Consider the following 12,200-nt stretch of genomic DNA (forward strand, 5'->3'; position numbering starts at 1 on the left):
GGCACAGTGGTTAAGAATCTGCTTGCCAATGCAGGGGACACAGGTTCGATCCCTGGTCTGGAAAGATCCCACATGCCACGGAGTAGCTAAGCCCGTGCGCCACAACTACTGAGCCTGCGCTCTAGAGCCTGCAAGCCACAACTACTGACCCCACGTGCCACAACTACTGAAGCCTGTGCATCTACAGCCCGTGCTTCCCAACAAGAGAAGCCATGACAACGAGAAGCCCGCGCACCGCAACGAAGACCCAACATAGCCAAAAATAAATAAATAAATTTTTTTTAAAAAAAGAAAAAGAATCCTCCTGCCAATGCAGGGGACACAGGTTCGAGGCCTGGTCCGGGAAGATCCCACATGCTGTGGAGCAACTGAGCCCGCGTGCCACAACTACTGAGCCCGCGTGCCACAACTACTGAAGCCCGTGCACCTAGAGCCCGTGCTCCGCAACAAGAGAAGCCACCACACTGAGAAGCCCATGCACCGCAACGAAGAATAGCACCCGCTCGCCGCAACTAGAGAAAGCCCACGTGCAGCAACAAAGACCCAATGCAGCCAAAAATAAATGAACAAATTAATTAATTTTTTTTAAGAATTTTAAAAATAACAGCAGCTAATGTTTTTCATCACAGGCCATTGCCACTGCCTGTACTAAATTTACCTAGCCCCCAAAGTTAAATCTCGGGCTCTTCCATGGTCCCCACCCCCCTCTGACCTCTCAACGCCCCCCTTTTAGTCAGTGTTTCCTGAAAACTCTTGTTTAGATTGCCCAGGGCCCAGCAGAATTAGGCAGGTACAAGCTCCCGGGGTGATGTTTGGGGATGAGCTGTTTCATAGTCTGAATAACCAAGAGCTGAAGCTGCTTATTTCCCCCTAAGAGAGGGCTTTGGGATCAACAGCCATCAAAAGAGCCTCCAGCATTCTTTCATTATGTCTTTTGGTCTTGGCGGGGAGGAGGTACATGTCCACAGCCCCGCTGTCCCTGGCAGGGATGGCAAAGACACAGAACAAAGACCAATCTGAATGCTTTCGCCTGGCCTCACTCCATCCCGGCAGAGCTAATTGATTATGATTCCAGAATCCATCAACCAGGACAAAGCAGGGTTAACCCCTGCCTCCCCAGTGCCACTCCAGAGAGAACCTCTGGCCAAGGGTGACTGTACCCATCCCCTACCTCTGCCCCGTGGCAGCTTCCCACAGAGCCAAAGTAGGGAGGGTGGGGTTGGAGGTCTCACTTACTGGATGCTTTGCCTGAAGGAACAATCCCTCATATTTTGCACTCATGAATTCCAGGGGATTAACAGGGAGGCTTCTTAAAAGTCTGGTTTGTGACTGCCTGAGTCCAGCCCAGGCAGTTACAAAGCAAACAGAGCTCTCTGACTTTAGATGGTGATTTTAAAGAAAGTGATGAAACATTCCCCTCTGGCTCCTTCCCGAAGCCCTGCCCCACCCCATCCCACCTAAAACCAAGATGGCGTGAAATGGTGGCCAGCACAGTTCCCCAACTGAGAGGGGCTTCAGAAACCCAAGGTCACCCTATGAGTCAGGGAGGAGAAGAGAATGAGTCAGGGACCGGAGGCTGAAATTAGTATCGATTCCCAGGGATGCTGGGGTGGGGGGTGGGGGGAACAATGGCATTCCTGAACAGAAGCAGCTCTAGAATCCCGGGGTCTCAGCAGCTTTGGAATACGGGCGTCCAGCAATCCTGGCCAAAGACAGGTCTGAATGCAAATGGGGCAGAAGAGAAAGGGGAAAAATGGGTGGGGAAAGAAGTTGGAGGGTGACGCTGCAGCCTCCTCGGGGGGTGGGCTATCTTCAAATATCACTTCCAGCCTTCCTGCTGCACCATCTCCATGTGGAAAGAGCAGGTGGTTCAACAAGGAAGAGTCCGGGTTCGGTAAAGCTCAGCCCCAGCTCAGGCTTCATTAGGGAGGAGGAACAGAGGCTGACAACATAAAAGGCTTTCCAGGGGGCTTCCCTGGTGGTGCAGTGGTTAAGAATCCGCCTGCCAATGCAGGGGACACGGGTTCGAGCCCTGGTCCGGGAAGATCCCACGTGCCGCAAAGCAACTAAGCCCGTGCGCCACAACTACTGAGCCTGCGCTCTAGGGCCCACGAGCCACAACTACTGAAGCCTACACACCTAGGGCCCGTGCTCTGCAACAAGAGAAGCCACTGCAATGAGAAGCCCACGCACCGCAACGAAGAGTAGCACCCCCCGCCCCCGCTCACCGCAACTAGAGAAAGCCCGCATGCAGCAATGAAGACCCAACGCAGCCATAAATTAATTAATTAATTAATTTTTAAAAAAGGCTTTCCAGCCAATGGGCTGGAAAGGAGCAACTGAGAGCTGACCAGCGATCACAGAGGAAAGAGATACACTCTGCCACTGGGGCACACGGCTTCCACCCCCCCCCCGCTCACCGCAACTAGAGAAAGCCCGCATGCAGCAATGAAGACCCAACGCAGCCATAAATTAATTAATTAATTAATTTTTAAAAAAGGCTTTCCAGCCAATGGGCTGGAAAGGAGCAACTGAGAGCTGACCAGCGATCACAGAGGAAAGAGATACACTCTGCCACTGGGGCACACGGCTTCCCTCTCCTGGTCAGTCCCCATGGTCAGGGACCCTCAACTCTGGGGACACACAACCCAGGAAGAAAAAAAGGCCTCTGGTCCCATCTCGTCCCAATCCCAGCCTGTCTTCCATTTCGATCAGCCCCTTTTACAGCGGAAAACTCTGCCCACTAGGGGTCAATGCCCACCACCAAAATTCTTTCTTGAGCCACCTAGGGAAACACACATCCCAGCACAAGCTCCCAAGTGAACAGCCAAGCCCATGGGTGCTCATTTGCATGTATTTGCATAATCTCTGACAATGCTGCCAGCTCTACATTTTAAAAAGGGCTTTCTCCTACATTATCTCCTTCTGTCTTCACAATGGGCCTAGAGGGAGGGAAAGAGGGAAGGCAGTGCTGCCCCTATTTCCAATGCAGAAACCCAGGCTCCCAGCACAACTCTGGCAGGCAGGACTCCTAGATGCAGACCTTTCACTTCCTGGCTCTGAGTCCTGGGCAAGTCGCTAATTCTTCATCAGTGTCTATCACGGTGTGGCCTGTAGACCACTGCATCTGAATCACCTGGGATACCTGTGAAAATTTTAGATTCTGGGCCTCACTGCACACCTACTGAACCAGAATTTCTGAAGGTTGGATCCAGGGATCTGCATTTTTAACAAACATCCCAGATAATTCTCATTCACACTAAAGTTTGAGAACCTTTATTTTCAAGCTTCAATTCCTTCATCTGTTAAATAGTGAGGATAATAGTAAACCACCTGTTAATAAGAGGATTAAATGAAAGAATGTATGTGAAAGGCCTGGCATATAAAATGAGGCTCTTTAAACATGATTTGAATTGGAATTAACTGACCAGCATCATGCTGGCCCAGCTCACGCCTCACTCCCTTCAAGTCCAACAAGCACCTGCCTTCTTGATCCCAAGTCCAGGTGGAGAAGAGTGAGCCTAGTTTGGATGGAGGCTGGTCATTAGGAAGCCCCCTAACAGAGGAAATGAGAGGATGATAATGACCATGATCTCTCCTTTATAATTACAAACCTGACTTGAGCCTCACAATCTCCTTATGGGGGAGGTTATAAGACTTGTCCGAGGTCACACAACTTGTCAATCTCACTCAGGTCGGCAAGCCTACAACTCACTCTACTGGAGCCTGTGTCCCAAACACCAAAAGCGAGGCCGGACCCCACTGCATCACAGCTCATTCAGGGTCAGTCGTCCAGCCTTCCTGGTGTGATGGTGTCTGCAGACACCATCAGACCCCTAGGAAACTGGGGGTGTCTTGATGGCACTGACAGTGACTTTTCTATCCTGGCTGCTGCACCCAGAGCACACAGTACATGCTCGGTAAATGTTCATTAAACAATAAAAGGGAAAGGGAGCAGATTAATCAGGTCGGGGCCTATCTGCCAGCACTCCCAATTGAGATCTCAGGGCTTGGGGAGCAGAGTGTGGTTGCAGGCTGGCTTTCAACACACCCCTCCCTCCAAGTTCCTCCCATCTCCAACTCTGACGTTGTCCAGGAGCTCTTTTATAGCTCCTGTTGAAATCTGAACCCAACATGATCCAGATACCAGAAGGAGGGGGGGAGGGAGGAAAAGAAAGATTAAAGAATAAATTTGACAAATGGGGAAGCCAAGGAAGGGACCTGGACTCGGGCAGCTGGAAGGATCCAGGTGCTGAACTTCTCCCTCCTGAAGTTACATAACTCTCCCCACGTGTCTCCCCACGACACTTACTGGCCTGGCAGGGGGCCTCTCTGATTCTAACGCCCTTCAGAGTTAGGATCTCCACAGACCCACCCAAAGTCCACACCTTGGCATTCATCTGCTTGGATGAGCAGGATGCTCACCCCTGTCCATCCTCGTCCAGACCTAAGGAAACCTGGAAGTTTCCCAACAGTCCCTCCACTCCACTCCTAGCCCTGGTTCACCACCACCACTTCTTTCTCCTTTATTTAGGCTACCACGACGGGAAAGCCTCAGGTCCTGACTGCTGGAGGCCCCAGTCTCTCCCAGCTCTAGGCAGCCAGCTGCAAAAGGCGGCTCTAAGCAGTAATAATCCCAACGCCCCAGAAGAGTGCAGCTTCTCCAGCCCCCATCGGATGATCTGACGATTTCCAAAGTCCCCTGCCACTACTTCCAGCACCCACACTCCCTGAAAGATCACTGTAAGTAGGGGGCTTAGGACAGGGCAGCCTCAAGCTAAGAGGCTGGGAGTTGAGAGAAGAATCCTATTTCCCTCTGGAGGTTTTAAGACCAGATGAGGAGATATTGGAGGAATATGAGGTCCTAAATGATGCTGGGGGTCAGGAAGGAGAGAAAGAGGGGAAACACTGCTAAGTCACCTGCCACTGCTAACACACACACACACACACACACACACACACACACACAGCATATGGGGCTGTCAAGTCTTGATCCCTCCCCTCCACCAAACTACAACTGGTAGACCCACAGCAGCCTGTCCTCCTCCTCCCCTCTCCCTTCCAAATCCCTGGCGCCTACCTGAGGATGGGGCCCTGGAGGTGACTCCTCGGCACAGGAACAGGGCTTGCCATAGGAAACAAAGTTTCCTACTTCAGAGTATCAAAATGCTGCCCCCGGGCCCCCTGAGCCCCTGAGGGGAATGGCTCCCTCTTGGGCCCCTGACTTCCTCCTCCAGGTCTCAGCAAAAGTGACTGACCAGAAAGAATTTGGGGGAGGGGAACAGGAGGAGCCTGGCTGGAGGAAGGAGTGATGAGGCAGAGACCCAGCCCACAGCAAGTGGGTGAGAGGCCGCAGGAAAAGTTTCACATCTGAATCAGACTGAAAACAAGAATCTGTTCTCAGAAGAATCCCAGAAAGGACAAAAATAGTACAGTCCAGCCCCTTGCTCTGAGGAGGTGGGGCTCCTCTTTGGGGAGAAGGAAAGGGTTAGCAGGAGGCTTAAGGGTGCAGGGACAGGGAACCATCCTGAATTTGTCCACGAGAGGAAGTCTGCAGTGAAGGGAAAGGGCCCTACGAGAGCCCCTCAGTGAGGCTAAGGCAGATTCGGCTCCCTCCCAGGGTCTTTTTCCGGGGCCATTCTTCAAAATGAGCTTTAACCCACTTGAAAGGATGGAAGCAAGACCGGAAGAGAACTAGGAACTGCAGGAGAGGGGCTCGCTAAAGCTAGGGATCTGGGGATCCTTACCCAGAGATCCGCTCAACGGGGAGGGAAGCCCCCGCCCAAGTAGTGACTGAAAGTCAGAAGGACTTGCTCATCGAAACCCAGAGGCTGGGCAGTTTTCTTTAATACTCCCAGCCCCAGTTTCCTCATCTGTAAAACGGGGACTGGGGAATAACCGTGAATTAACTGGAGAGAGGTCAATCCAGCCCATAGGGAGAAGAGAAGTGATGGGATAGCCTAGAAAGTGCCTGGGAACCAAGACCCCTCTTCTTCCTCCTGGCTTTGCTCTCGCTCAGGTTAGGAAGAAAAGAAGCCGGCCTCTGCGGCTCGAAGTGGACGTGCGTATACAGCTCCAGCCCGCCTCCGGATTGGCTGTGGGGTAACGTCACCAATACAAGTGCATTGGGGCCGCGATTGGTCAGCGGAGGGGCGAGGCGGGGCCAAGGAGGAGAGCCGGAGTGAAGCCAAACGCAGCGGGTGAAGAGAGTTCCGCTCGATTACAGTCTCCTTGATCTACGGCCTAGGGCTGGGGGTAACGTGGGGATGAGGAAAAGCGACTAGAGGGGATGAGTATGACAGGAGAAAGAGAAAAGAAAGGAAACGGGCCAAGAGCCAGGATTTTATGATGGGAAGTCTTGCTCCGCCCCCCCCCCCCCCGCACACACCCCTTCTCGCTCTCCTCCCCACAAAAAGCAGGGAGAAATTAAAATACCTTGTCACTGTGCCATAACCTTGAAGGCTTACAAACAAATGAAGTTTGGGAAATTACTGGGACCAGCGGAAGTGGGCTTCAGCAGCAGCAAGAAGCAGCAAGGCAGGTTAAATGTCTACAAAGTTGTGTTCTCGTGAACTGCTGGTAGCCATGCAGCGCGGCCGCTGCGCTGGGTAGTGTTTTTAGAGAAGAGAAAGGACTAGACCCAGAGTCAGAGACCGAGAACTGCCACCCAGAGGATGAGGGACAAGTTATTCAGCCTGCTCTGTAGACAGGCTCGCTTGGAGAGATACAGATGGGGTGGGAGTGGGGGCAGGTGGTACACGGGCAAACACCAACCCCAGCCAGCTCCCCTCCCTCACCTGACTCCAGGCCCAGCCCCCTGAGCCAAGTAGGCACTAACCTCAGCCATCCTACTGAGAGGTAGAGATTTCTTAGACTAGAAAAGCTCTAGAGAGGATGTCTTGTCCATCCCTCTGCTCTCTTGCCCAGTAGAACCAAAAATGGTTGGACAAATAACGGCTTACCACATCACCCCACGTGCACACATGCTGCATCATCCCAGCGTGCACCCCGTACACGCTCATCCCAGCCTATTCTCAACTGTTTCTAATTCGAAAGGATATTGATCAACCACCATCCCTTCCCGGGAAAAAATTTTTTTCACACATATCCACTCACCCACACGTATACACACATGCCACACTCTACCTCTGTCTGAGCTAAGGAGACTGTTCCCTGGATGGGAGGCAGGGCATAGATGTGATGATCCCAGCATGAATTTTCCTTCAGCCCTTAAATGTAGTTTTAAAATAGCAAGGAGCCCAACTATAATGCCTCCCTCCCTGGTCCATCCCCACCATTCCCCCCACCTGCACTGAAGAACAGGAGCTGGAATAGGGGATGAGCAAAGCATAGGAGATCCTGCCTGTGGTCAGAGAAGAGGGGTGTGAGGGGGAGTGGGTGGAGGGGTGTTGGGGAAGGGATTACCTGGCTGATCTAAAGGCTCCAAAATCTCAGAAACTGAAAAAAATCAAGGAAATTATCTAAATCCAATAGAAAAAGGATATGAGTTAAAATCAGGAGATTTTGCCTGGACTTTAGCACTATGTGTGACTTTGGACAAGACACCCTGGGCTCCAGTTTCCTTGTCTGTAAAATGGGTAAATACACGCTTCATAGAATTCTCACAAGGATCAAATGAGATCATAGTAGAACACCCTGGGAACTATGAAGTGATGCATAAATGCAAAAGATTACTATTTAGTTTTTATTTTAGTTAGTTCAGCAAGGTTCATTACAACTCCTCCATGAACAAAGTCCCCCGTGCCCACCCTTGTACCCAGGGCCCCTGATGCGGAAAAGCCCAGTCTCCCCGCCACCACCATTCCAGATGTCTGGGTCTCCTCCCTGGCTCCTTATTCCAGGGACTAGGGAAGCAGCGGAAGCAGAAGCTGGGGACATGCAGAGCATGGGGAGACCAGGGACAACCCGATCCCCACATTACCCAAGCACTGCCACTCCCCTCACTCCCCTGGCTTCCCACTGCTATACAGGCAGCCCCAGTTCTGGCAGCTGGCTGGGCACAGTGGCGGGGGTGGCTCCAGAGATAAAAATAGCCCCCCTGGTGACAGAGCTGGGGTGCCATCCCGGGAGGCGGCAGGCCTCAGGTTGACATGGCAGCGGTGGGGAGAGATCTCCAGGTACTGGACAGAGGAGCTGGATGGAGGGAGGGTCGAGGGAGAATTGGGCAGGGCCTGGGGAAGGCTGGTAGGTAGTGGGGGAAGGACAGGAGCCAGGCAAGTGGAGGGAGATGAGGGAGAGGGGCAGGAGGTATTAAGGGGGCAGGGAAGGAAAGAAAGGACACTTGAAAAGCGCTGCTGAAGAAGGTCTGGGAAGCACTGAAGAAGAGGGGAGTCGTCGGCTCACACCCCGCGTGTGTCTGAAGGCAACTCCCCCCTCCACCTCCTGACCAGGAGCCCTTTCTAACAGGTGTTCCTAGCAACAGCCCAGCACAGCTCAGATCTAAGCAGCTGGAGCCTTAGGCCAGACTAATAAGAACCCAGATACCCCAGGTGCCTGCCCAGCACACAAATGAGTCACCTCTCCCTCAGGCTTCAGCCCTTGAAAGAGGGAGGAGATAGTAGGGGTGGGCAAGAAGGTCAGGGGAAGGCTAGCCAGAGAGGAGGCTCCCAGGACCCAGCCCAGGAGAACCCTGTCTCTGGCTCACTTGTTCACCCCTCTTCTCCCTCCCTGCACTATTTAATTCTGCTCATTAACCTCCTGCGCACGGGCCACCCCACCGGCCCTCCAAACCACATCCCAACAGATGTTCCCAGCAGATGCCCTGCTTCCAGGGGACCTGACAGATGTTGAAGAGGGGCCTGGGTTGGGAGAGTGAGTTGGAAGCTTGGCAAGGTACTGGCTGCCAGTGTGATGGGAGCAGCTCTAGATTGTGAATCAGCAGGATTTGAGTCTGGTCTCAGCCCTGCCCCCCACCTCACCAACTGTTTCTGGGCCTCAGTTTCCCCCTCTGTAACACATTATGGTTCTCAGAGTCACTGCCTGGGTTGGAGGCACTGGGGAAGTAGGGTGCCTGGGTCTCGAGTCCCTGGTTGGAGTTTATCTTTCTGACTGGCTCACTGCTTCCCCCAACTTAGCCCTAACCTGATGCTTTAAAGGAGGAGGGTGGCTTTCTTCTTTACCATAGGAAGGTTACATTCTAACCTCCATGAACTTTCCAGGAAGTTCTCCTGCATATCTAGCTTCAGTCCATCTTGCTGCAAAGAAAACAACAGCAATTTTCTTGGCATTTCAAAGAAGAACAAAAAGGAAGAGAATGGGCAGGATATAAAGAAGACTTTGGGTGAGTCTGGTGCAATTTGATTTATTATATTTCTTCCAGATTGGAATTTCTAAAGCTACTGCTTGTAGAGAGACGGTTGGGGTTTAGGGAGCCTGATAATACTGTTGGCATGTGTGCTCACTCAACCCAGGCCCCGAGAAGTTTCCAAACAAGGTGGGCGCAGAGGAGAGAACTAGGCGGATGGTGCCAAGTTAGATGATCAAGAGATGATAAACAGGGGAGCAGAGAAGCCAAGGAATAGGAAGGAAAGAAGCTTCTCTAGTCCCCAGGTCCTGCCTGCCAGAGAATCATTAAGCCCCCTGGAAGCCAAGCTCCCTTCCCAACCTAAATGGTGCCAACACCAGCTGGCAGGCTAATCCCACTGCAGCCACTGTAATTATTTGCAAGTCTGACTTTGCAAATAAGTCATTGCAGCTGCGGAATCAACCGACCTGGGGGCCTGGCTGGATCCAACAGTACCACCCGAGTGCCCGCTTTCTAGCTTTTCTCCCAGCCCTGAGCCCCCAGGCCTCTCCCTGGATATGCCCTTTCTCCCCCAAGCCTGCTTCTCCACCAAAACCCCATCCCAGCTCCCTCAGTGGACGTCTGCCAGGTCTGGGATGCTGAAGTCATATCCTAACCTGCTGTTTGTTTTCTTCCCAGAGAGGGAGAAGATGCCGCTGGAACTGAGGGGAGAGGAACAGCTGCAGGACTGGGGACATGGGAGACAGAGGGGCAAGAGTACTAGGGACCTTCGTGCAGTGAATGGATCACAACTCGCTTTTCTCCTTTTCCCTTCTCAGTAGCCCTTCTTCCCCGTCAAGTCCCATCTTTGCCCCACTCACTCTTCCCAGTATTCTCCCCCAGTTCTCGCAGACCGTTAAGTCTTCCTCCCTTGGGGGACAATCTCATTATATAACAACTGGGAGACCAGTCTCCCAGAGGTCTCACCTGCAGCCCACCTGCTGCCCTGGTTCTGTCCCCCTTTCTCTGCTGCTGTCCTGAAGAGAGTTGGAAAATAGCTACTCAACTTCCATACCTGCGAAAATCAGCCCCCTGAGATCCAAAGGCAATTACCTGGCTTCCTCCCCAGAGGAGCTGGGAGGATGAGGTCACTGAGAAGGCAAAAGAAAGGCCTTGCAGAATACAGGAGTTGAGGCTGGGCTCATCAGGCGGCCCCAAAGGATGCCTGCAGCAAACTTGCCCTGGACCATCACCGAAACAACACCTGAGCCTGGGGAAGCCAGCTGGGGCGGGGGCGGGGTGGGGGGGGGGCGTGTCCTGGCTCCTGACCAAGAGAGAGAGGAAGAGGGACAAGAGAGGAGAGCAAAACAGAGCCCAGCAGAGAAAGAGAAACCAGAAAGAGATGGGAACAAAGGAGGGAAGGGGCAGAGGAAAGGCTGCAGGAAGAATCAAAGAAGAGGAAAGCGGAGGGAGCAGAGAAGCTGCAAACAAAGCCCTGATGATCCCCTTAAAGACTCAAAAAAGAGAGAAAGATCTGTTTCAAGGTTCCCGGCTCCTCCATCCCAGTCTGATGGGAATAGCCAAAAAAATAAGGAGGAGAAGATGAGACACAACCCCTCACTGCATTGACTTTAGGAGCTCCCTGGACTGGGGGCAGGTGGAAAGGGTCGAGAGACATCCAAGCTTCCTGAGTCTGTCACCTGGCCTTCCAGTCCCATAGCATCATCCCCAACCTACTTCACCCTCCTCCTGGCAAAAGTGATAAGTGGCAAAACCTCAAACGTGGGATCTCCTTCCTCTGTCTTTTTTAACCGGCCTCCTGGGGCTCCCAGGCAAGCGGAGTGCTTTTGGGTTCTAAGGGACTTTAGAGATTCTCTAGAATAGGATGTGTCATACCTGGTCAGATCACCCCCAGGCCTAGAGACTTAGGATAAATGCCAGAGGGGAATTCCTCCAATGCTCACGGAACTCACCAATGCAGTCCCTAGGCTACCCACACTCACCAAAACTTAAAATTGCTCCATCCACTTCTAGTTTGACCAATGGGAAAGAGGTGACAAGGAGTAAGTTTCTCCCTTTTCTTTTGACCTCAGGGGCCCACACCCTTTGTGGGACAGCCCTCTTCCCACCCCACCCAGCCTTCTATTCTCTAAACTCAGTCACCTGCCTCACCCCCCTCCAGACAACCACTCATCAGCAAGACTCTTCCAAATCAGGTCCCAGACACCAGGACTCGAACCTATTAAGTCATTCCTATTCCTGCCTCTTGAGTCTTTATTTTCTCCCCATCCAAGCCAATGGCCACCCATTTATTCCCATTCCACTGCCTCTTCACACAGCAAGCTCTCCCATGCTGAAAGAACTTCAGCCTTTATCATTTAACAGCCACTTTCATATGGACGCTACCAAATAAAGAACAGAAACGCAGAGATTATGTGACTTCAAGACCTTGCAGATAATACTTGGCAGAGTGGAAACAAGAACTCAAGCTCAAGTCTCCCAACATTCCCTCTGCTTTTCCACTGCCACCACTCTGGTCCGCAGTCCCCTCCAGCCACTGGTTCTGACCAGAGGTTTGTGAAGTTCTCCCCTTGGTCTAAATTTGAGTTCCCTTTTCTCTGCACCTCCCCCTCACCTTACTGCAGGTGTTTTCCACCCTCTACCGTCGAGAGATGCCTCATTCAAGACAAAGCTGGTGGGGGCAATAGCTGCCTCATTCAAGACAATAGAGGGGGACGTAAAACCCAGGGAGGAGAGATTCCCTTTGCCATGGTTGGATATAAAGGAAGAAGGGCCAATCCAGGGAGGAAGGCACTAAAAATCATTCCCGCCAAGGCCCGGGAGAAATGATGCTCCTTTTGCTCCAGAGGTCCAGGGAGCCAGTTTATCCTGCAGTCTTCATGGCAGCTCCACAGCCATATGCAGAGAAAAGACAGCAGCACAGTTTTCAAAACTG

At 52.3% G+C, this 12,200-nt stretch overlaps 1 protein-coding gene and 1 long non-coding RNA gene across 3 annotated transcripts in view; one reads left to right on the top strand and one right to left on the bottom strand.

Annotated features, from left to right (window-relative positions):
* The window catches only part of LOC102982019 (dual specificity calcium/calmodulin-dependent 3',5'-cyclic nucleotide phosphodiesterase 1B), a 15,899-nt gene extending 9,793 nt beyond the window's left edge, over nucleotides 1-6,106 (bottom strand). Inside the window, exon 1 of one of the 2 annotated variants that reach the window (XR_008616757.1) lies at nucleotides 5,081-6,102. Coding sequence is in view for 1 of the 2 variants with exons in the window: in XM_007125700.4 (XP_007125762.1) it covers nucleotides 5,081-5,133 (53 nt within the window). In the remaining variant the exon portion in view is untranslated. Of the gene's footprint in view, nucleotides 1-5,080 lie in introns of both variants that reach the window. The other variant, XM_007125700.4, reaches the window with a different exon arrangement.
* A 1,939-nt stretch (nucleotides 6,107-8,045) lies between these two features.
* Nucleotides 8,046-10,027, top strand: LOC114485178 (uncharacterized). Its single transcript, XR_003678658.1, has 3 exons — nucleotides 8,046-8,138; nucleotides 9,180-9,301; nucleotides 9,944-10,027. It is a non-coding gene; the product is annotated as an uncharacterized lncRNA (long non-coding RNA).
* Nucleotides 10,028-12,200: the final 2,173 nt, after the last annotated feature.

The sequence above is a fragment of the Physeter macrocephalus genome, unplaced genomic scaffold, assembly GCF_002837175.3.
Source record: "Physeter macrocephalus isolate SW-GA unplaced genomic scaffold, ASM283717v5 random_727, whole genome shotgun sequence".
NCBI classification, from domain to species: Eukaryota; Metazoa; Chordata; class Mammalia; order Artiodactyla; family Physeteridae; genus Physeter; species Physeter macrocephalus.